This window comes from Strix aluco, chromosome 34 (assembly GCF_031877795.1).
Source record: "Strix aluco isolate bStrAlu1 chromosome 34, bStrAlu1.hap1, whole genome shotgun sequence".
Taxonomy (NCBI): domain Eukaryota; kingdom Metazoa; phylum Chordata; class Aves; order Strigiformes; family Strigidae; genus Strix; species Strix aluco.
The window spans coordinates 616,958-641,304 of NC_133964.1; the positions used below are offsets into that span (position 1 = coordinate 616,958).

At 51.6% G+C, this 24,347-nt stretch overlaps 2 protein-coding genes across 2 annotated transcripts; one reads left to right on the forward strand and one right to left on the reverse strand.

The window, feature by feature from the left end:
* Positions 1 to 2,172: 2,172 nt before the first annotated feature.
* LOC141917140 (olfactory receptor 14A16-like) lies at positions 2,173 to 3,108 on the reverse strand. The gene has a single exon (XM_074810232.1). It carries the CDS (start codon positions 3,106 to 3,108, stop codon positions 2,173 to 2,175), a length of 936 nt encoding a protein of 311 aa, XP_074666333.1.
* Positions 3,109 to 10,969: 7,861 nt separating this feature from the next.
* Positions 10,970 to 11,653, forward strand: LOC141917131 (olfactory receptor 6E1-like). The gene is given in 4 exon segments (XM_074810223.1): positions 10,970 to 11,150; positions 11,153 to 11,197; positions 11,200 to 11,490; positions 11,493 to 11,653. Coding segments are annotated over 4 exon segments (678 nt in total).
* Positions 11,654 to 24,347: the final 12,694 nt, after the last annotated feature.

The window sequence follows — 24,347 nt, forward strand, 5'->3', positions numbered from 1 at the left end:
TAAACTGGAGTGAGTGGGCAGTACTGGAAATAACTATTGAGAGAGGCTGGGGGGGATGATAAATGCTCTGGAACACCTTTTTGATCTGTCCTTGTCACCAAAGGCACAGACCAGCCTTTGCTGTCCTGCACCTGTATGTCTCGGCTTCCTTCCATGATATCTGGTTCTGCACCACACACCCACTGCAGCGTGTCCTCTCCCTGCGTGGTCATACAGCTCAGCTAACATTGGTGCTCTCCTCTGCCAGACACTTTCCAGCCCAGTCCAGCCTATCCCCAGCTCTTCTCATCTCCCCTGTCCCCTTCCCATCTCAGCCCCACGGAGAGGCCCAGTCTGGGCTGCAGGGTGCTGCAGAGCTCTGGGCACTCACCCCACAGCCCCAGGCCCTCTGAAGGGCACAGCAGCTGCTGGGGGACGATGGCATGAGGAAATGGAGGTCAGTGAAACTGCGGGACTCCCTGTCTCATGTCCAGATGGTCCTGGACCAAGTCACCACAGGCTGATTGTGCCCCCTCACTGTCAGCCCCTGTCCCCAGGCCAGCAAAAAATTCCAGGTCCAAAGACAGAGCATCCTGTCCCGAGGGGGTGCGTGCAGAAAGTTTTCTCTTTTTCATGGATTCTTCCCTGCAGGCACAGAAATGCTCCCTTGCTCTTCTCCAGTGACATCTCTGCTCCCCAGACACCCTTTCCTCACATAAGTGTGTCCATGATGGCCTGACCAGCTGTTCCTGGCTCTGTCCACATGCTCCCTGCAGGGCCCCAAGCTGGCAGTGCTGCTCTGCAGAGCAAGGGGACTATGGTGCCCTGGGATCATGGGGTAATCCTCCACTGGCCATGCTGGTGGGGGTGAGGAGCAGACCCAGGCAGATGGGGTTCACTGCTTCTGAGGCACTTTCCATCTTCCTGGATGGCTCAAGGACAAAGGACGGGATTGGGCAGGACCATGGGGTGTCTCCAATGGCACAAAAGGCAACGGAGGGCTGCAGTAGATCCAGCCCATGGGCTTTCCCAAAGGCTGTCCTGAACCACTCTCCAGTCCTGTGTGCCTTTGCCTCCTGGCTCCTCACAGCCTCTCCAGAAATTTCAGAGCTGTCATTACAGCATGGTGTCAGCAGGTTCACCTTTGCCTCCAGGGGACTCTAACTTGGGTAATCACCCACTTTATGAGGTTCCACTCACTGCCCCCCAGACTCACACACTGTCCCTGGAGATCCCCTGAGCTCTCCTGGCAGCTCCCGATTCCTCTCCAGAATGGCATCTGCCATCAGCCCCACTGCAGGTGGGACAGTGCCAGGTAGGTACATCAAAGACCAGTTGCTGTCTGCATGGACATGTGCAACCAAGAAGGGAGGTCTTGGTCTAGCCCTTAGCCCCTAAATAGATCCCACTAGGTCTCTGCGCTTGTCCCTGTGAAACCATTAAGAACCACAAAGCAGCAAATGTCTTTTTGAGGGAGCAGATTCTTGAGTATATTCCCAACACCAGCTTTAGAAGAGGTGCCCAGCCTTCTGGTACTGCCCTGAGGAGCCCCTTTGGTGATGGTGGTGCTGACATGGAGGGCAGCTCTGACCGTGGTTCACATGGCCTGCTCCTGCCTGCAGCAACTGAGGTGTCACTATGGACACAATGGGACTGTCAAACACTACATAAGAGCTTGGAAGTGAAACAAATGTAAGGGCACAGCAGGACAGTGTGGAAATGAGGTGACCCCAGCACTGAAAAGGCCACGTCCTGCTGCTGACCTTGGCCGTGGCTCCGGGGAAACAGCAGCCCCAGCTCACAGGCAGCAGAGAGGCAGTGCCTGCCGAGGCAGCGAGGGGCAGCCCCGAGGGGCACTGAGGCTGCTCCTCCATGGGGCAGCTGGGCCCTTGGCTCCTGAATCCCTTCTGCCTGCTGGGGCTGGGCCCCCAGATCCAGAGGAGATCTAAGCGAATGGAGGAGAGGCAAATGATTATGGTCTGGCTTTTCCAGCTATGCAAAGAGCCTGGTTCCTTCTGTATATTAGGATTTGAAGACAGAAAAAAATTGGTTCTAAGACTAAGAAGTTGTATGAATAATACATGATTACAATAATTATTATGTTTAACAAACACGATCTAAAGAAAAAGAATAACAGAAGATAGGCTGGGACTTTACTGTATTCCCAGGAGTTATATGAGGATGGTTGGCATCTTATTCATGGCGGAGTAATGTGCATCCATATAATTTCCTCAGGGCATGCTTGATATCCTGGTTCCTCATGCTGTAAATGAGGGGGTTCACTGCTGGAGGTACCACTGAGTACAAAAATGACACCACCAGGTCCAGGGATGGGGAGGAGATAGAGGGGGGTTTCAGGTAGGCAACCATGCCAGTGCTGATAAAGAGGGAGACCACGGCCAGGTGAGGGAGGCACGTGGAAAAGGCTTTGTGCCGGCCCTGCTCAGAGGGGATCCTCAGCACAGCCCTGAAGATCTGCATGTAGGACAGCACAATGAAAACAAAACATCCAAAAGCTAAACAGGCACTAACCATGATAAGCCCAAGCTCCCTGAGGTAGGAGCGTGAGCAGGAGAGCTTGAGGATCTGGGGGATTTCACAGAAGAACTGGTCCAAGGTGTTGCCTTGGCAGAGAGGTAGTGAAAATGTGTTGGCCGTGTGCAGCACAGCATAGAGAAACCCAGTGCCCCAGGCAGCTGCTGCCATGTGGACACAAGCTCTGCTGCCCAGGAGGGTCTCGTAGTGCAGGGGTTTGCAGATGGCAACGTAGCGGTCATAGGACATGATGGTGAGGAGAGAATACTCTGCTCCAATAAAGAAGAGGAAGCAAAAGACTTGGGCAGCACATCCTGTGTAGGAGATGTGCCTGTTGTCCCAGAGGGAATTGTCCATGGCTTTGGGGAGAGTGGTGGAGATGGATCCCAGGTCGAGGAGGGAGAGGTTGAGGAGGAAGAAGTACATGGGGGTGTGCAGGTGGTGGTCACAGGCGATGGCGGTGATGATGAGGCCGTTGCCCAGGAGGGCAGCCAGGTGGATGCCCAGGAAGAGCCAGAAGTGCAAGAGCTGCAGCTCCCGTCTGTCTGCAAATGCCAGGAGGAGGAACTCAGTTACAAAACTTCTGTTGGACATTTGATTCCTCTGGGTATGGAGGCCTGTTGAAAAAGAAAAAAGCAGTTCAGGGTACAACTGATTTTTTGTGCAAAACTTCCTTCCAGAAGACCTTCATGCATCTCCCAGGCTGGAGCTCTGGTGTTTGCTGGCTGAGGGGGCAGTCGAGAGCAAGGGATTCTGCTGGGGGCTCTGCAGGAGTCAGTCCTGCTGTGCACCAACAGGCAGAGAGGAACCCGCAGTCATCACTGCTTAACTCCACTTGGGAAATCCAAGAGATTTCAGCCTTGTCCCTCCCAGGGCCCCCGGCTGCAGAGCAGAGCTGTGGGGCTTTGCTCTTCCGGCTTTGGCTCCTGTTGCCCTGTCCTACCTGAGGAGTGCGTTCTGAAGGCAGACAGCCTGGACATTGCTGCTGCGCTACAAGTGCTCCATGGAGAGTGCGGGGGTGCAAACGGGCAGAGCCTTAGTGCAGAGTGAGGAGAGCCAGGCTGTCCATCAGACTTGCTCTCAGCTGCCCTGGGCTTGCACCTCTGGAATCTCCAGGAGGCTCACACCCAGCTGTTCCCTTGACAGGAAATTGGATGCTGCTGCTGAGAGCAGAGGAATCCAGGGATAGGCTGTCTGGTAAAAAGAGCCGGGTTTATCCCCATCCCATGGTTAACATTGCCCAGAGACCCAGAGGCTTGAAGGGGGCTTAGGCACCTTGCTGCCATGGACACATCTGCATGGCAGGACCTGCAGGGCCAGTTGCTGAGCTGCAGCTGAAAGCCCCATCCCCAGAGAGCCTGAAAACAGGAGCAGCAGCAGCAGGGGCAGGTGGAGAACCAAGGAGCAATGTCCCAATGCTTCTGCCAAGGGAGGCAAGGCCAGGGAGGGACAGATGGGCACTGTGGAGAGTCTCCTCTGCTGCAGCTCTGGCTGCACAGGAGGCAGCTCCTGCCCTGGACCATGGGTCCTGGAGGGCAGATGGTCTGCTGGGTGGGGGAGAAGACCAGGGGGGCTTGTTAGGTAAAAAGCAGTTTCTCTGAAGGGTAATAGGGAGGTCCCCAAATACCACCCCCGCCCAGATAGTGCTGTCAGCATGTTTCATTCCCTGTGAATGCCTCTGGTGCCTGGAGATGTCCCAGCCTGGAGCTGTTTCTCTTTTCCCTTAACTCCTCCCTGTCAGCGCTCACAGCCCCCATCCCACCGGCTGTGTGCTCAGCTCTGCCCTGCAGACCCCTCCTGGCAGCAGGGCCCTGCCCAGGGGCATTTCTGTGTGTTCAGGGACTCAGGGGAGGCTCAGACATCTGCAAACAAGAAATGGGGTCTTAAAGCCTGCTTCGGAAAGGAGAAATAGATTCCTATCTCCCACTGCCCACCCAGTAAAAAAGAGGACACTTACTGTGTTGTGAAGATTTCTCCTCCAGTGAGCTCTCAGCATCCTGCCACTGCCGTCTGCCTTTCCCCTCTCTGTGCCCGGCTCCTCTGCCCTCGGTGCCTGCAGGCAGTGCCCTCAGCCCTGCTGCGCTTTGCAGAGGAGCTGCTCCTGGGCAGAGCTGTCTCTCTGCAGCGCTGACCACTTCCCTGAGCTCCCTCTGTCCCAGGAGCCCGGCCCAGCACCGCAGCAGAGGACCAGCCCAAGGCATTTTAATGACCCCTCTGGTGGGTTTGGTGCTGAGTCCATGAGCCCAACACTGAGAAGCTGCTGAAGAAACCTCTGAAGAAGTCAAAGTTGGATTCAAACTCCAAAGTTTCTTGTGGCTTTAATGGGTCCCACTGAGGGACACTGTTGACAAAGCCTCCCCAGGCTCCACTTAGAGCAGAAATGTGGAGGCAGTGATGGCAGGTAGGGAAAAGCAAAGCAAAGGTGGCTCTGATGCTGAGGAAACCTGCATGTGTTTGATGAAGCCAAAGGGCCGAGCCCTGACCCCATTAACCAAAGGGCCAAGCCATGAACCCCAGCCCCTGGGAAGGGAGATCCTGTCCCTCACCCATTGCTCAGGGCTCTTCCTGGGGCAGTGGGTGATGGAGATGTGCACCTGCCAGGCTCCTGAGTAGGGACAAGGGGACAATGAGGCCTCAGTGCTGCAGGGGACTGTGCCTCCTCAAAGGCATCAGTGGCAGAAACACCAGCTAAGGCCAAAGTCAGGAGGAGGTTGACTCAGTTGGGGATTTTCAGCTTTTCTACAACGCTCTGTCACCTCCACCACAGGTGACAGTGCTATGGTGTTGCAGGCAGAGGTACAACCTCTTTCCCTGCAGGCTCTAGTCACCCACCCAGCTGTCCCACCTTGCTCTCACCTGATATCTCACCATCTTCCCTGGGTCTTTCTTGAAATGTTGGGTCTTGCTTTTTGAAATGTTCCAAAAGCCTTGCACTGATCCAGACTCCTTCTGGGTGATCTGTTACACTGCAGCCCTGGCCTTGGAGTGAATACTTTTTCTCCCTGTGTACAGCCTGTACTTCCCCAGCTGCTCTTTTTGGTGTTATTTCATTCTCACACCGGTTTCCAATATGAAGAAAAACTCCACCATCTCTGAAACCTCTCTTCAAGTACTCTCACGTTACTCCTATTCTGTCCAGAGTCACCACACCAGTGAGCCCGGAGTGTTCAGCCTCTCTATACTGGTCAAGTGCTTGAGGCCTCCAAACACCATCTTGGGAGATGTCTGGGCACTCTCTGAGGTGTTTGCAGATAAAAATGTAGTGGTCATAAGCCAGGAAAGACAGAGTGAGGCTTTGTACCATGGACTTTTTACCAAGGAGCTGGGACTGTTTAGTTTGAGGAGGAGAAGGCTGAGGGGAGACGTCATCACTCTCTACAACTACCTGAAAGGACATTGTGGAGAGGCTGGTGTTGGTCTCTTCTCACAGGTAATTAGCGATAGAACAAGAGGGAATGGATTTAAACTCCAACCAGGGAGGTTCAGACTGACATTAGAAAAAATGTTTCCCAGAAAGAGTGGTCAGACAGTGGAATAGGCTGCCCAGGGAGGTGGTGGAGTCACCATCCCTGGATGTGTTTAAGGGTCACTTAGATGAGACGTTGGGGGATGTGGTGTACGGGAGAACTTTGTAGAGTAGGGCTGATGGTTGGACTCGATGATCCCAAGGGTCTTTTCCAACCTGAATGATTCTGCGATTCTGTGATTCTGTGACTTAGTGACATAAGGAGGGGCAAAGGCCTTAAACTGAAAGAGAAAAGATTTAGATTTGATATAAGGAAGAAATATTTTATGATGAGTGTGTTGAGATACTGAAACAGGCTGCCTAGGGAAGTTTCAGGGAGGGCGTATCCACAACTTCTCTGGGCAACCTGTGCCCGTGTCTCACCACCCTCACAGTAAAAAATTTATTCCTTATTTCTCTTTTAAATCTACCCTATTTCCATTTAAAGCCCTTACCCCTCATCCCATCCCTACAATTCCTGATAGAGTCCCTCCCCAGCTTTCCTGTAGGCCCCTTGAAGTACTGGGAGGCCACTATAAGTCCTCCCTGAAGCCTTCTCTTCTAGAGGATGAACACCCCCAGTTATCTCAGCCTGTCCTCACAGGGGAGGTGCTCCAGCCCTCTGATTATCTTTGTGGCCTTCTCTGGACCCGCTTGGGCAGGTCTGTGTCCTTCTTACGCTGGGAGCCGCAGAGATGGACACAGCACTGCAGGTGGGGTCTCACAAGAGAGGACTAGATGGACAGAATCCTCTCCCTTGACCTGCTGGCCACACTTCTCTTGATGCAGCCCAGGGCACAGTTGGCTTTCTGGGCTGCAAGCGCACATTGCTGGCTCACAGTCAGTTTTCCATTGCCAAAACCCCCAAGTCCTTCTGCACAGGGCTCTCAAACCACTCTTTGCCCAGTCTCTATTTGTGCTTAAGATTACCCTGATCCATGTGCAGGACCTTGTACTTGCCCTTGTTGAACTCTGTGAGGTTTGCACAGGCCAACCTCTCCAGCCTGTCCAGGTCCCTCTGGATGGAACATCCCTTCCCTCCAGCGTGTTGACCATACCACACAGCTTGGTGTCATTGTCAGACTTGCTGAGGGTGCACTCAATCCCACTCTCCATGTTGCCAACAAGGATGTTAAACAGTGCCAGACCCAACCCCGACCCCTGAGGACACAACTCATCACTGATCACCACTTGGACATTGAGCCACTGACCGCAACCCTTTGAGTGTCACCATTGTAAAAGAGTTTTAAATATAACCTCTGGTATATCTGAAATAGATTTTAAGGCCTAGTGAAATGTGTTCAGGACTTAGCGATCTTGTAATATTACCAATGTAACCAGAATGCTGCTCCACAGGCCTGAAAAGTGTTCTTAGCCTGCTTCTTGTATAGTCCCAACCCAAAACTGGTTTAAAACCCAATCAAGCTAATCACATAGACACAGACTGAACAAAGGAAAATTAATTGACTAAACACAGGTGTTTTGCGAGATTAACAGAATTTAGTATATAGAAAGTGCTTGCGCTACCTAAGCTTTTAATAGAACATCCTGAAGTCTTTCTCACAAGAGAACAGCATACGGCATTGCAGGGTGCTAAATCCCCTCTGCTGGAGAAACTGTGGGGTCCTGGGGGTCTGGTACTGATAAGGCCATGGGGATGGACCTGGACAGGAAGTTGCCCTTTTTGGAAGAGAGCAGCAGGAACGTGTGGAGCTCTGCCTGGGGATGGAGGATGAGTCAGTTGAGAGCTGAAAGGTCATGGGCAAGACTTTTATAAAAAGCACTAGATTTAAATGTAGTAGAAATAGAATGTTAGAAGGTTGTGTGATGTGAAACTCAGTCGTAGAAACTAGATGAGCTTTAGGAACCATATGTGTTGGTTATAATATTTATTTAGGTCTTACGTAACCAAGGAAACTTGTTATGCACCAACAGTGCTGCTTGAAATCCCCTTACCTTCACTATCCTGATTTAGGGATCAAGAAATCAAATGAATAAATGTGATTAATGACAGAAATGAAGATAGATATTGATAAATATATATATATAAAATCAAATCAGACTGATCAATACAGTAAATAAAAGGTCTTTATAAAAAATTTTTAAAGTAAAAATTGTAATTTAATCATTTTCTATATGTAGTAGTTAGTGGAAAATTTAAATTATGAACTACTTGTAATTGGTTAACTCAGTGTTAAGAAGAGAAGAGAAAAATAAATCTTAGTGGCAGGTACTGGCTCAGGTGACCCGCGAGAAGAAAGAATTGTTCTGGGCAGAACTGGTACGAGTTAAGCAAGAAGATGGGAATTAGCCAAGTAGAAATCGAGCATGTGCAAGGAAAAGGGTCAAACAGGGAGCACTGTGATGACTATCGGAGACCACCAGAGGGCCCCTGAAGACCACCTAAGATCTTAAGTGTGCATGCAAGAAGGACATTTACATATATTAATGAGTTCCAGGAAAAGTGTTGAATATGTTGACAATTTCTCAGACTAATGTTGAATACGGATGATTGGCTACTATTTAAGTTTTTACTTTGGAGACGATCGGCACGCACACTTCAGGAGGAGCTCTCCCTTGTGTGCTCCGTACTGAAATAAAGAGTGCTGCTTTCTGAAACTCACATTGAGTCTTAGCGGGTTTTCTCATACCAGCTTTATGGCAACAACACTGCGGTGGGTGGATGTCTGCTGTAGATCCCCTGATGAGGAAGAGGAAGTAGATGAAGAAGCTTCATTCAACTGGAAGAAGCCCTGGTCCTCATGACAGACCTAAACTATCCCAATATTTGCTGAAGGGGCAACATAGCAAAGTGAAAGTCATCCAGGAGGTTTTGGAGTTGACAACATCGTCCTGACAAGCGTGAGAGAGGAGGCAGTGAGGGGAGGTGTCCTGCAGGAAATCATATTTAGGAACAAGGAGGTGCTGGTCAGGGATGTAACAGTCAGGTGTGAGAAAGTAGAGCTGAGGCTCCTGAGAGAAGGGAAGAAGACCAAGAGCAGGACTTCAGGAGACCAGGCTCTGGCCTGCTGAGGAAGCTGCTTGGAAGATTCCCAGGGGATACGACACTGAAGAGAAAAGGGGAGAGGTGTTTGATGCTCAAGGGTCTCCTCTTCAAGCTCTGGAACAGCACACCCAGACATGCAGGAAGTCAAGCAACATAGGAGGAGGCTGGTATGTATGAGGAAGAAGTTCCTGATAAAAATGAAGCTTGAAGAGACAGCACAGAGAAGGTGGAAGCTGGCTGCCTTCCAGCCTCAGTGGTTCTGTGACTGTGCTAGAGACAGATATTTGTGTCTGTGTGTGTTTGTGTGTGGGGGTACTGGAGGGATGAGCAGAACCCAGAGCCAGCTCCTGGACAGGTGGACAGTCTAAGATCAGCTCCTGAAGAGATCACTATTGGACATGTGTCTATCGAGGCCGATGTTTTCCACTCCCACAGCCCAGCATACAAACAGCCCAAACCTCGTTTCTCCTTTCTCCACTGACGCTGCTTGTGCTTGGCCTACAGACCTCCCGAGGTCCCTTCCAGGATGGGTGACGGTGCATTTCCTTCCACCACAGCTCTTCCCTTGATGATGATTGGGAGAGCGCTCACGTTCCCCATGACCATGGACAGGAGCAGACATAAGTTTGGAGTGATCAGATGTGGCTTTTTGTCCCATTGAAGTCACTGACACAGGGCTGCTCGGCAGGAAACCTCTGATGCAGGATTCATCATGTCTGAGCTTAACTTTTGCTTTTCTTTTTCCTTCTTCTCCCTCCCAAGTTCTTCTCTTTGATCACCCTCATACATTCCTCTACAAACAGCCCAACTCTGCTCTTTCCCCACCGCCTCTGGCTTTGCTGGTTTTCTGCCGTCCTGGAGTGTTTCTAAGAGTGTTGTCCTGTTGATTCCTGCCTTGGTCAGTACAAACCCAGCAACTCCTTTTATTAGCTGTGGTGTCCTGCAGTTTCTTATCCTGTGATCTTGTGTTGATGCCTCACCGCAATCGGGGTGAGCCACCTGCACACAAACATTAACAGTCCTCAAAATGGCACTTCAGTCCAGGAGGCCTTTGAGAAACTCTGGGACTTGGCCAACAGAAACTTCTAAAGTTTGTCAAGAAGTGACCAGTCCTGCATCAGGGGGAAGAATAACCTCTGTTGATCCCCAGGTATAAGAAATCATGAAAGGAAGGCAAGACACCGGTATGTTTGAGTGGAATAAGAAATCATGAAAGGAAGGCAAGAGACCGGTATGTTTGAGTGGAATAAGAAATCATGAAAGGAAGGCAAGAGACCGGTATGGTTGAGTGGAGACCTGCTGGTCAAAGTAAAGGGCAAGAAGGAAATGCACAGGCAGTGGCAGCAGGGACAGGTACCCTGGGATGAGTACAGAGATGCTGCTGGGTTGTGTAGGGATGGGGTCAGGAAGGTCAAGACACAGCTGGAGCTGAACTTGGCAAAGGATGCAAAGAATAAGAAAAAGGGCTTCTACAGGTACATCAGCCTGAAAAGGAAGATAAAAAAAACCTGCATCCTCCTGATGAACAAAACTGGCAAACTAGTAACAGTGGAGAAGGAGAAGTCTGAGGTACTCAACACCATTATATTCTTAGTCTTCTCTGGCGACCTCTTTTCCCACACCTCTCAAGTGGATGGACCACAAGGCAGGGACTGGGGGATCAAAGTCCCTCCCACTGTAAGAGAAGATCAGGTTCAGGACCACCTGGGGAACTGAACATACATAAGTTTGTGGGACCTGATGAGTTCCATCCCAGAGTCCTGAGGGAATTGGCTGATGTAGTTGCCAAGCCACTCTTCAGGATATTTGTAAGGTTTTGGCAGTCAAGGGAAATCTCTGGTACCTGAAAAAAGCGAACAATTGCACCCATTTTTTAGAAAGGTAGAAAGGAGGACCCTGGGAACTAGCAGCCTGTCAGCCTCCCCTCTATTCCTGGAAACATCATGGAACAGATCCAGCAGCAACAAAGGAGGTGCTTTGCCCAGTCCTATTTGTATTTTGCCCTGGGCTGTACAGAGTTGGTTCTCCTTGCTGTCATGTCCTTTGACCGCTGTGTTGCTCTCTGCCAGCCTTCGTGTTACGCCGCCATCATGAAGCCTCAGCTCTGCATCCACCTGGCTCCTGCTGCTGGGTCATGGACATCACACTCTCGAGTTACCGTCTACTCCTCCTCTACCACTGACTTGCTGTGGCTCCAACAAGATCCACCATTTCTTCTCTGATAACTGCCCCTTATTCAAGTTGTCCTGCTCTGACAGCAGCCTGCTGTGGAAAACAGACTCTGGTTTAATATCAGTTGGCCGACTGGCTCCCTTATGTTTAACTCTGGCATTTTACATGCGCATCCTTTTCTGTATTCTACACCTTCCAGCAGCCTCTGGGAGGAAAAAAGCTTTTCCTACGTGTTCTTCCCATCTCACCACCTTGGCCATTGCATATGGGAGCTGCATTGCTCTCTACGTGCACCTTCAGAAGATGTTTCCTTGGAGACAAACAGATCTGTAGCTTTGCTGAACACTGCCCTGTACCCATTCTTAAATCCGCTCATCTACAGACTTAGAAACAAGACGGTGATCCTGGCCCTGAACGAAGCCATTGCCCGTGTGACACTACAGCTTTTCCCCTAATCAGGGTGCATTTCTGGACAGCAATTCCAGTGATCTGCTCTCATCTGTTAAATAACACCAGTGCACAGGTGTGTCACCTCCAAATACAGATGCCTCAGGAGATTTCTGTTCTTGTTGGACTGTGTCAGGTGAAGTGAGAAGAAGCTCATCTGCACACACAAAGGCGGCACCAACAATGGCAGAGGAGTAACTCAGTGAACACCCTGCCCCAGCTGCTCACAGGCCCATCACAGCAGAGCCACCAGCTCATCAGGAGCCCATCTCCACAAACCGAGAAGAGCCCCGAGGCACAGGGGCAGGTGGGATCCCAATTTACAGGCTCCTGAGGAATGAACGTCTTGTCCCAGCTCCTTCCAGGGCTGCCCTGGGAGAGCCACCAGCCCCCTTGTCCAGGGGTGAAACCCGTCAGGATGAGCCACTGAGAGCAGCTCTGGGTCAGCATTTGGACTGAGGGGATTGTTGCCTAGGGGTGTGGGACACATGATGGGATGCAGGGGAAGAGCATTTTTGGATTGCACAGGGCTTATTATGGGATGTTTAGGGGAGAACCCCAACAAGGGCAGCCTGTCCTGTCTTTTCATTAAACTTAATTTCTAACTTTTTCCTGTGTGAGGGAATCTCTCTTCTGTGTGAACATGTGAGCATGGGGGTGTGAGTGCAGCAACTGGAGCAGGAGCAGGGGGTCAGACAGCCCATATGTCATTAGTGCCAGCAACTGAGAGACTGGAGTGAGTGAACTTAAGAGTCTGTGTGTGACTGGGGTGGTCTCTACCAGCATCTGGAACGGGGCTGCGGCCTTGAGGGCTTGTATGTCCAGGTGCCTGCAACTGGGGAGGCTGGTATCCAGGGGCAGCTACTGAGGAGAGTGAGTGTCGCAGCCCAGCTGCTGGAGGGATCCACCCTGTACAGGAATATAGGATAGGATAGGATAGGATAGGATAGGATAGGATAGGATAGGATAGGATAGGATAGGATAGGATAGTTCAGTTGGAACGACCTGCAACGACCATCTACTCCAAATACGTGACCACTTCAGGGTGGACCAAAAGATAAATCCTGTCATTAAGGGCATTGTCCAAATGTCTCTTAAACACTGACAGGCTTGGGGTATCAACCACCTCTCTAGGAAGCCTGTTCCAGTGCTCCACTGCCCTCTTGGTAAAGAAATGTTTCCTGATGCCAAGTTTGTACCTCCCCTGATGCAGCTTTGAACCATTCCCACACGTGCTGTCACTGGATACCATGACAAGAGCTCAGCACCTCCATCTCCACATCCCCTCCTCAGGAAGCTGCACAAAGCCATGAGGTCACCCCTAAACATCCTTTTCTCCAAACAAGACAAACACCAAGTCCTCAGCTGCTCCTCACAGGACATTCCTCCCAGAACTTTCAGAGGTTTTGTTGCCCCCTCTGGATTCATTCAAGGACTTTAACACCCTTCTGAAATTGTGGGGCCCAGAACTGCAGTTTTCTCCTTCCATTACTCTTTGTTCATTCAGACACCTCTCACCTGTGCTGCTGCTTTGAGCTTCAGGGACTCAAACCTTGCCTGTCTCTCAATAGTCTAATTGTCTCTTTAGCCAAATCTTTCATTATGTTTATATCTACCTTTTTGTATCTATGTAGCTTAAACGTTTCTCATAAGATTATCCCTTGTCGAAAGGCGACCTCATTGGAGATATCGTGTACTTAGTCTATGGTTGAGGAGGGTGCTTTATTGTTTATGAAACTTGATCATGCTTCATTGTCTTTTGCTTGCAAATAGGAAAAATTCTTCTGTGCCTGTGCGCAACTAGTACTCTAAGGAAAACAGGTGGGAGATGGTGCAATGGAGCTGTAACCTCCCGCTGCAGACTGCAGTGGAGAAATCGGATGTAAGGAAAAGGGATGTAAATCCCAGCTGGCCAATGACAGAAATGGTGAGGCTGGGGAGGTGAGGAGCAAGGTTGTCCAGACAGTGCCAGACCTCAAGGGGCTGCTTCTGCTACCTGTGCAGAGCTCCTGAGGAGACCCTCTGGATCAATATCAATTGCAGAAGGCTTCTATCACCTCTTCTCTAATCTGAAATATCAATAAAAATAACCTTAAAATAAAAAATAATTTTTACTAGATCCTCTTCGAAATCTTCCTGCTTAACTACACTGTGAAATGACTCCAATGAGCTGTACAAGTCCTGAAGACTTGAAGAAAACTAAAGGAAGAGAAATAGCTCGTTAGGGTTTTCTTTATTTTAATGAGCCCCATGGTGCATTTGGCCCTGAGTCCATGAACCTCAGATACTGAGAGGAGACTGAGCAAAGTACTCAAGAAGTCAAAGTCAGCAACAAAGCTCAAAGTACCTTGAAGCACTGATTGGCCCCACTGAGGGCCACTACTGACAAAGCCTCTCCAGGGACTCGTTAGAGCAGATAATTGGAGGCTGTGATTGCAGGTAGGCAAAGGCACCCTGCAGGTGGCTGTAATGCTGAGAAACCCCTTGGTTGGTTTTATGAAGCAGAAAGGCCAAGCCCTGACCCTCAGGCCCTGGGAAGGAGATGCTGCCCCTCATGTGTGGCTCAGGGCTCTTCCTGGGGGCAGTGGGGTGTGAGGGTGAGCAATGCCAAGTGTAGGAAAACTGCACAACACCTCCCAGCTTCCCCAAGCAATGGTGAAGAGTAAATGAAGTTCAAAGCCTCAAAATAAAGTTTTTCCTGTTAGGCCTCAGTGGCAGAGGCAACTGCCTTAGACAAGGGGAGAAAGAACTTGGTCCTTGCCAGAGCCCTTGGCCATCTCGACTGCAGGCTGTCCTACACTGTCCCATGCCTGCACCTCTTTCCCTCCAGGCTGCAGACACCCATCTTGCTTTCCCACCCAGCTCCTACCTCAGCATTTCCACACCTTCACTGATGTCTCTCCACCCTCACCAGCTGTTCCTTGGAAGACAAAGCCATGGGCTGATCCTGACTCCCTCGGGGTGATCTCTTGCACCACAATGCTACCATTTGAGTGAGATAGCTTCTTCTTCAAATGCCGTCTGAACCTTCCAAGATACACTTTGTTAAGATTTCCTTCTCTTCCAACTACCAAGAAATGCTCCATCATCTCTGAAACCCCCCTTCAAGCAGTTGCAGGCTATTTGTACAGTGCCCTGAGGCTCCACCTCACCAGGCTAAAGCAGCCCAGGTTTCTCAGCCTCTCCACAAAGTCCCCAAACCCCGTCCTGGCAGATCTGCTCTGGAGCCTCTCCAGTTCCTCCTCATTCCTTCAGAACAGGGAGCCCCACACCCAGACACACTAGTCATGATGTGGCCACCACAGTGCTGATGATCACTCCCTTGTCTGAGTTGGCCACATGCCCCCTAACGCAGCCCCACAGGCAGCTGGCCTTACTCACGGTGACATGCACCTCTGCCTTGTATGGCATCCCTAGTGATGCCCAGGCCCTTCTCCTCGGGGTCACTCTGCCAGTCAGGTCCCCGCATGCCCCCATCTGTGGGGTTATTCTGTCCCCAAATGCAGGACTGGCCACTTGGCCTTGTAAAGCTTCATGAGGTTTCTACTGACTGAACCCCAGAGATTTTCAGGGTTCCCCAGGAATGAAGCTCCTTTGGGCCAGCTGGTGATGTGTGCCTGCAGATGGCTCACCCTGACATGGGGTGACTGACACAATAAGAGCATGAGGAATTGCAGGACATAACAGATAATAACAGGAGGCACCTCTTCAATGATGCTGTTCACCAAGGTACACATTCCCATGGTGACAAGTTCAGAAACACCAAATGAAATTGCAAAGGAAGCCAAACTAGGACCAAAGAGGAAAAGGTAAATAGAGATGGGCTATTTACACTGGAGGGTGCAAGGATGGTCAAGGGGAAGAAATTTTGAGCAGGAAAAGACAGGAAAAGGTGAAGCAATGGAAAAGATCAGGACTGTTTGGAGGTACCTGCCAAGCATGCCTGCATCAAAAAATTCACAGCTCATCTGACCAGACTTTCTCATTGACTTCTGTGGCCACCAGGAACCTGAGTGATTTCCCTCCCATCATGAAGGAAAGATCCATGGTGGATCAAAATGCAGAATCATTCATGCTGGAAGGGACCTGAGGAGATCTCTAGTCCAACTTCCTGCTCAAGGTAGCGTCACCTCTGGGTCATGGCAGGTTGCTCAGGGCTCCATTCATTTTCAGCTTGAAAAGCTCCAAGGCTGGAGATGACACAAGCTCTCTGGGAAATCTGCTTTAGTGCTTCACCATCTTGATGAGCAGAAAGTTTTTCCTCCCTTGTTTCAGCTGATGCGCATTGGCCCCCATCCTCTCACCATGCACAACAGTGAAGAGCCTGGCTGCATTTCCATGAGGACACCCAAGAAGATATGGGAAGGCTGTTATTAGGTCTCCCCAAAGCCGTCTCTTCTCCACGCTTTGCACCTTTGCAGCAGAAGTGGCCAGTGGCTTTCTGGGCTGCATTAGGAAGAGCACTGCCAGCAGGTTGGTGGAGGTGATCCTTCCTCTCAGCACTGTTACAATTTCTCTTGTTGACTCCCCTCAGGGTTTTCAACCCTGCCACCTTCACTTGCACTGTAGCCACAGCTGCCCTCCACATCTTCCACCAGTCCTGCCCTGTCTTCTTGTGAAAAACAAGTCCAGGAGGGCATTCCCCCATGTTGGGTCGGGGATTATTTTCCACCCTCCCTTCAACCAAGGCCGCATAGCAGAGGTCCATGGTCTTCAAAGTCCCCACTGGTTACCAGGGCCTAAATTTGTGTCCGTTCTCCAGCTGTCTAAAGGACACTTCATCCTCCTGCTGTCCTTCATCAGGAGATTCATTGATCCTGACCAGAAGATCACTGTACATTGAGGAGTCAGTGATCCTCATAACATTAAACCTGAGTAGACCCAGGCCTGGGCTGTGCTCCATGTACAGCCTGGGCTTCAGGTCCTGTTGGGCTGAGTGTATCCCTTGGTCATAAGTTAAATTTGATTGTAAAAGACAATCAAACCCTAACCCTTCCACTGGTGATCAGGCCATATGCATGTCCTGACCTTCATACAAAACTGCAGCAACAAATGCCCATGTGGACATCCTCTTTTTGGGGCAGTAGAAGTCATGACTAGAATTGTTTTCCTTCTAAGAAAACACTGAAAGAGCTCACAGGAGCAAAATGAAATAACACTTCAACAGGTGGGATCTGCACAGCTTGCTGCACCAGGATCAAAAGCACGGGTGACGGGATCAGAGTATGGGAACGAGGGCTTTGGAGGGTTAGGTGGTAAAGCCCAGGGTTTTACTGGGGCACACTGGATGCCCTGGAGTGTCCTGGCCATGGGAGGGGAGGGTCTGAGGCCAGCAGATATCATGGTACCTACCTTCTTAAATACACCCTGTTAGAAAGACCATGAGACCTCACTGGTCACTGAGATGTCCCCAGTACCAGCAAGGGATGGGAGGACCAAAGTGCCTTCCAGTTCCCCAGACTGGATGCCCTCCAAGTCCACCCCACTACTTACCACCATGCCATAACCTGCAGTTGCTTTGAAGAATGCCTAGGGAAGAAGAGCAAAAGGGTGGTCTGGAGTGGATCTTGGTGGGGCTGGGAGTGAGACACAGGTGTCCCCATTCCCCCAGGCCCATGGCTTCCCCCTGGTCTGAGCAGGAAAATCCCTTCTGCTCTGCCTGGCCCCATTCCTCCAAGTGTCACCTGGCACACCTGTCCATGCAAGGACCAGGGGTGGGGATGGAGACAAGGAGAGAGGGAGGAATTCATGTCCTTCAGAGAGGATGGGGTTGAGGTGGGGGGAGACCCAAAGACAGGGCACTGGGGTGAATTAGTGGACACCAGGGTACTGGGCTGGAGGTATTGCAGGGACAGGACTGTGTCGAATGCAAGTGAGGATTAAAGGAATTCAAGTGGAGGGGACATGGAGACTTCAAGCACAGTAGTTGGTGGGGTCAGAAGGAAGAGGACTGCAGAGGACAAAAACGACAGGATTGGGAGAGTGTTTGGGAGTGGGGGTTCAAGGAAGGGGGTCTGGGGACACTACTGCAGTGGACAGGATGAAAAGCAAAAGACTGAGGGGGAAGACAGAAAGAAAGGCATCGGGAGGGATCAAAGGGAGGGGATTTGGGGACCCCAGATAGGACATGAAAGAGATCCCAGGGAAGAGATGTCTGAAGGGACCAAAACAATGGGATGGGGTTGCACAAAAGGGATGGAGGTGGGGGCATCAGGACAAGAAATCAGTGGGGGCACTCCCAGGGAAGAGACGGGTCCAACCATTCCAACAGGAACTGAGGCTCTGGGCACAAGAACATTAATTGTGGGGGAAGGGGGGGATGAGATGGAATTGTGGAGGGGAGAAAGCTGCATTGCTGGGGGCTGGAGGTGCAGGGGAGCCTGCAGGAGCCCCTGGCTTGGGAAAGGGAGAGGCCAAGGCAAGGGGTTTCGTGTTCATCACTACAAATTCGTTCTGCAGGAGAGCTGATGTCCTGAAGCCGAGACCCATCCCCAGCCTTAAGCCCCTTCCCATGGCATTGGGGACTCCCCTGAGCATCTTCTGGGGTACACAGCAGGATGGGGAAGAGCAGGGCCATGGTGAGCACTGCGACCTTCATCTTCTGTGGTGAGAGCTGGGTGAAGCTGGAGAAGGTGAGGGCAAGTTTTCTCCCTCCCAGGACTCCTCCTTACATACATCCAGCACCCACCTCAAGAGCACCCAGGGCAAAGCCAGACTTAGCAGAAACACTGTCCCTGGCCACAAGCCCAGCCCTGGCACAGAGTCAACCCCACATCCAGCATGGATTCAGCCACTTTCCCTGGCATCAGTCCAGCTTCCTGCATGGGGCAGCTGTACATGGAAGGGCCCAGGCACCTCGGAGTGGTGATGGGGGGTGGTCAGAGCACCCCTGACAGCTGGACATGTTGTGGGGAACTGTGCTAAAGGTTTACAGAAGTCCAGCTAGACGACATCCATAGCTCTTTCCTTGCCCACGGATCTCGTCACTCCATCTTAGAAGGCCACAAAGTAGTTCAGCCAAGGTGAAGCCATGCTGTCTCAAATCACTTCCCTGTCCTCCAAGTGCCTCAGCACAGCTTCTAGGAGGATCATTTCCATGATCTTCCCAGGCACAGAGGTGAGGCTGACAGGTCGGTAGTTCCCAGGGTCCTCCTTTCTACCCTTTTCAAAAAGGGGTGCAATGGTTCCCTTTTTTTCAGGCACCAGGGATTTCCCCTGACTGCCAGGACTTCAAATATCCTGGAGAGTGGCGTGGTAACTGTATCAGCCAATTCCCTCAGACTCTGGGATGCATCTTGACAGGTCCTACAGACAACGTATGTTCAGTTCCCTGGGTGGTCACAAACCTGACCTTCTCTTACAGTGGGAGGGAGTTTGCTCCCCCAGTCCCTGCCTTGTGATCCACCCACTTGAGAGGTGTGGGAAGAGAGGTTGCAAGAGAAGACTGAGGCAAAAATCCTGTTCAGTACCTCAGCCTTCTCCCTGTCTGTTATTCATAGTTTTCCACTCTTATTCACTGAGTTCATAAAAGATTTTTACTTTCCTTTTCAGGCTGATGTACTTGTAGAAGCCCTTCTTATTATCCCTTGCCAAGTTCAGCTCCAGCTGCACCTTGGCCTTCCTGACCCCATCCCTACACAACCCAGCAGCATTCCTCTACTCGTCCCAGGGTACCTGTCCCTGCTGCCACTGCCTGTGCATTTCCTTCTTGCCCTTTGCTTTGACCAGCAGGTATTGACTCAGACATGCCGGTCTCTTCCCTTCATTTCATGATTTCTTACACCTGGGGATCGATAGAGGTTATTCTTCCCCCTGATGCAGGAATGGCCACTTCTCCTTCTAAAACTTAAACATTCTGTTGGCAAAATCCCAGAGTTTCTCAAAGGCTCCTGGACTGAAACTCCATTTTTCTGGCTGTCAATGTTTGTGTGCAGGTGGCTCACCCTGATTGTGGTGAGGCATCAACACAAGATCACAGGATAAGAAACTGCAGGACACCACAGATAATGAAAGGAGTTGCTGGTTTTGTACTGACCAAGGCAGGAATCAACACGACAACCCTCTTAGAAACACTCTAGGAGGGCACAAAGCCAGCAAAGCCAGGGGCAGTGAGGAAAGAGCAGAGTTGGGCTGTTTGTAGAGGAATGTGTGAGGATGATCAAAGAAAAGAACTTGGGAGGGAAAAGGAAGAAAAAGAAAAGCAAAGGTTAAGCTCAGACATGATGAAGAGGTTCCCTGCCGAGCAGTCAATGACTTCAGTGGGACAAAATATAAGAGCTGATTGCTACAAACTTATGTCTGCTCCCTTCCATGGTCATGGGGAATGTGAGCGCTCTCCCCGTTACCATCAAGGGAAGAGCTGTGGTGGAAGGAAATGCACCATCACCAATCCTGGAAGGAACCCCGGGAGGTCTGTAGGCCAAGCACAAGCAGCGTCAGTGGAGAAAGGAGAAACGAGGTTTGGGCTGTTTGTATACTGGGCTGTGGGAGTGGAAAACATCAGCCTCTGTAGACACGTGCCCAGTAGTGATCTCTCCAGGAGCTGATCTTAGACTCTCCACCTGTCCAGTAGCTGGTCCTGGGATCCCCTCATCCCTCCTGTACCCCCTAACACACACAAACACACACAAAGTCATAGACACATGCATGGAAACACAAAAATTTATTTCTCCAGCAGAGAGTAATGGAACATCTGAGGCTGGAAGGCAGCCAGATTTGAAATTCTCTGTGCCGCCTCTTCATGCTTATTTTTGTCAGGAGCTCCTTTCTCATCCATATGCGCCTTCTCCAGAGTTGCTTCAATTCCTGCATATCTGGTGGTGCTGTTCTGGAGCTTGAAGAGGAGATCCTTGACCATCAAACACCTCTCACCTCTTCTCTTCAGTGTCATATCCCGTGGGATTCTGCCAAGCAGGTTCCTCAGCAGGCCAAAGCCTGCTCACTGAAGTCCTGATCTTTGCCTTCTTCCCTTCTCTCAGGAGCCTCAACTCTACTTTCTCACCCCTGAATGTTACATCCCCGACCAGCTCTTCCTTGTTTCTAAGTATGATTGCCTGAAGGACACCTCCCCTCACTGGCTCCTCAGTCACCCTTGTCAGGATGATGTTGTCAATTAACTCCCAAACCCTCCTGGATGGCTTTCACTGTGCTTTGTTGCCCCTTCAGCAAATATTGGGAGAGTTTAGGAGTGCCATGAGGTGCAGGGCTTCTTCCAGCTGAATGCAGAAGGCTTCATCTACTTCCTCTTCCTCATCTGGGGGTCCATAGCAGACATCCACCCACCACAGTGTTGTCCATGACCCTTCAGCTCAGCTGACTCATCCTCCATCCCCAGGCAGAGCTCCACACATTCCTGCTGCTCTCTCCCATAAAGGGAATCTTCCCCTCAGGGTCCAGCCCCATGGCCTTATCAGTACCAGACCCCCAGGACCCCGCAGTTTCTGCACAAGAGGGGATTTGTAGTGCCCTGCAACTCCTCATGCTGTTCTCTTGTGAGAGACACCCCAGTCAAGATAAGCCAGCTGCACACAAATATTAAAAGCTGAACAAAGTTTTCTACAGTCCATTGGAACCTTGACAAAACCTGGGATTTCTCAAACTTGAAGTTTTACGAGGAAAAGTGGCTAATCCTACATCATTGGGAGCAGGGGGTGAACAGCCTCGTACATCAGGACAGGCTGGGACGTGACCGGCTGAGCATCAACTCTGAGGAGAAGGGCCTGGGCACTACGAGGGATGCCCTACGAGCCAGGGGAGGATGGACACAATGAACAAGGGCAGCTGCCTACGGGGCTGCATTCGGAGGAGCGTGGGCTACCCAGACACCCTGAGTTACCATCCCCCTCCACTCAGCACTGCTGTGTCCCCACTCACATGGGTGACTCCCAGGTTGTGGCTCCCCATTTTGGAGAAGTAGAGAGGACCTGGAGAGTGTTGAGTGAAGGTCTGACACGGTGGAGTTTGGGACCTGGTGCCCATGAGCTGTGTGGTGTGACTGAGGGACCTGCAGTTTTGGCCCAGTGGTGTGGAGGCTCCAGGCACTATAGGAGTAGCCTGAGAGTGACTGAGGGGGGATTTCAGAGATGATGGAGCTTTTCTTTGTAGCGAGATACAGCACGAGAAAGAACTAATACCACAAAGTGCATCTGGGGAGGCCCGGAGTGGACACAGAGAAATGTCACTCGAAGGGCAGTGCTGTGGTGTAACAAGTCACCCAGAGGGAGACTGGAGCAGCCCCAGGCTTTGTGTTTCAAGGAGCAGCCAGGGAGGATGGAGAGATCTCAGTAAAGGAAGGGAGATGCTGAGGTGAGAGCAAGGTGTGGTAGGCGGGTGGATGTCTCCAGCCTGCAGAGAAAGAGGTGCAGGTGTGGGACACCGTGGGACAGCCTGTGGTGGAGACGATAGAGGGATGAAGAAAGTCTGAAAATCCCACAGCAGAGATGAGCTCTTTCTGCCCTTGGCTCTGGCTGTTGTCTCTGCCACTGATGCTGATGAGGAAGCACCTTCCCCTTCCAGCACTGGGTCTCATGGCCTTCCCTTCCCCACTCAAGAGCCTGGGAGGTGTTGGACGATTGTCCTGCCCTTGGCATTGCCCATCCCCACATCACACTGCCCCAGGAATAGCCCTCAGCATTGTGTGAGGGACAGGATCTGACTTCATAGAGGTTGGGGTCAGGCCTTGGCCCTTTTGCTTAGTGTAACACACCCATTTTCACTCAGAATTTGTTCCATGGCCTTTGTTTCCCTGTCATCTCTGCCTGGAGTTTTCTGATCTAACAAGGCCCTGGAGAGGCTTTGTCAGTAATGGTCCTCACAGGGACCCACTAAAATGCCAAGTGACTTTGTAGTCTGCATCTGAGAGTGACTTCTTGACAGGCACCTTCATCGTCCTATCACTGTCTGAGGCTCATGGACTCAGTACCAAACCCACCTGAGGGGTCATTAAAATGCCTTGGGCTGCTCCTATCCTGCGGAGCTGGGCCGGGCTCCTGGGACAGAGGGAGCTGAGGGCAAGTGGTCAGCGCTGCAGAGAGACAGCTCTGCCCAGGAGCAGCTCCTCTGCAAAGCGCAGCAGGGCTGAGGGCACTGCCTGCAGGCACCGAGGGCAGAGGAGCCGGGCACAGAGAGGGGAAAGGCAGACGGCAGTGGCAGGATGCTGAGAGCTCACTGGAGGAGAAATCTTCCCAGCCCTTGACACAGTAAGTCTGTGGGTGCAGGGCAATGCAGCTGCAGGTGGTGGAGGGATGTGGTGAAGCCGGCACAGCCGCCAGGAATGTCCCTGGTGTCTGGAGGAGGAGGCCGTGCTCCAGAGCAGGGCTTCCCTGCTGCACTGTCAGAGGGACAGGCCATGGCGGCTACCTTCTCCCGGGGACGGCTGCAGGGGTGTGCAGGCGCGGGTGCAGCCAGGGGTGCCCAGGGCTGTCCTTGAGAGCAGGGTCCCTGCAGCCCAGGGGCTGTGTGCTGGGGCAGGGACTCTGCCAGGCGCCTGCCAGGGTCAGCACTCAGCCTGCCCGGGGAGCTGCCCACGGCGCTGTGGGGAGAAGCTGTGTGGGGAAGGAGACACCCCCGGCAGGGCAGGGTCCTTCTGCTGTGGAAAGGGTGCTGTGTGGGTCAGGGCTGCTCACAGCTCCACATCACCCCAAGGATTTTGGCAGAGGCAGCATTTCAAGAAGCACATGAAGGCAGGGGCTACCTGGAAGGAAAGGTGCTTTCTGAAGTCTGTGCTTTCAGTTTCCTGCTGTGGTTGTGGGGTATCGTAATGCAGCTGTCAGATTTGGACAACACAAGGACACTCCTACAGCGTTACCCTGACAGAGTTGTAGGTATTTCAGGAACTTGATAAAGTTCCTTCCAGCATTTATTTGCCTACAGAAAGCTCAGTCATCTTGTCAGTGTTTTTCCTCACCTGCTCCTTATACCTGTACATACAGAGATGCCTCTGGGCATGGTCCTGCTGCCAGAGGGGTCTGCAGGGCAGAGCTGAGCACACAGCGGGTGGGATGGGGACTGTGAGCACTGACAGGGAGGAGATAAGGGGAAAGAGAAACAGCTCCAGACAGGGACAGCTCCAGGCACCAGAGGCATTGGCAGGGAATGAAACAGGCTGACAGCACAATCTGGGGGGGGGTTGGTATTTCGGCACCTCCCTATTACCCTTCAGTGAAAGTGCTTTTTACCTAACAAGCCCCCCTGGTCTTCTCCCCTACCCAGCAGACCCTCTGCCCTCCAGGCCCCATGGTCCAGGGCAGGAGCTGCCTCCTGTGCAGCCAGAGCTGCAGCAGAGGAGACTCTCCACAGTGCCCATCTGTCCCTCCCTGGCCTGGCCTCCCTTGGCAGAAGCATTGGGGCATTGCTCCTTGGTTCTCCACCTGCCCCTGCTGCTGCTGCTCCTGTTTTCAGGCTCTCTGGGGATGGGGCTTTCAGCTGCAGCTCAGCAACTGGCCCTGCAGGTCCTGCCATGCAGATGTGTCCATGGCAGCAAGGTGCCTAAGCCCCCTTCGAGCCTCTGGGTCTCTGAGCAATGCTGACCATGGGATGGGGATAAACCCGGCTGTTTTTGCCAGACACCCCTCTGCAAGGAATCAAAAATCTCAAAGATGTTTACTGGGGAGGGGAGTTTTCCACTGGATTCCTCTGCTCTCAGCAGCATCCCATTTCCTGTCAAGGGAACAGCTGGGTGTGAGCCTCCTGCAGATTCCAGAG

Excerpts from the sequence above, each read along its gene's own strand:
- LOC141917140 (XM_074810232.1), bottom strand. The coding sequence starts at position 3,108 with ATGTCCAACAGAAGTTTTGTAACTGAGTTCCTCCTCCTGGCATTTGCA.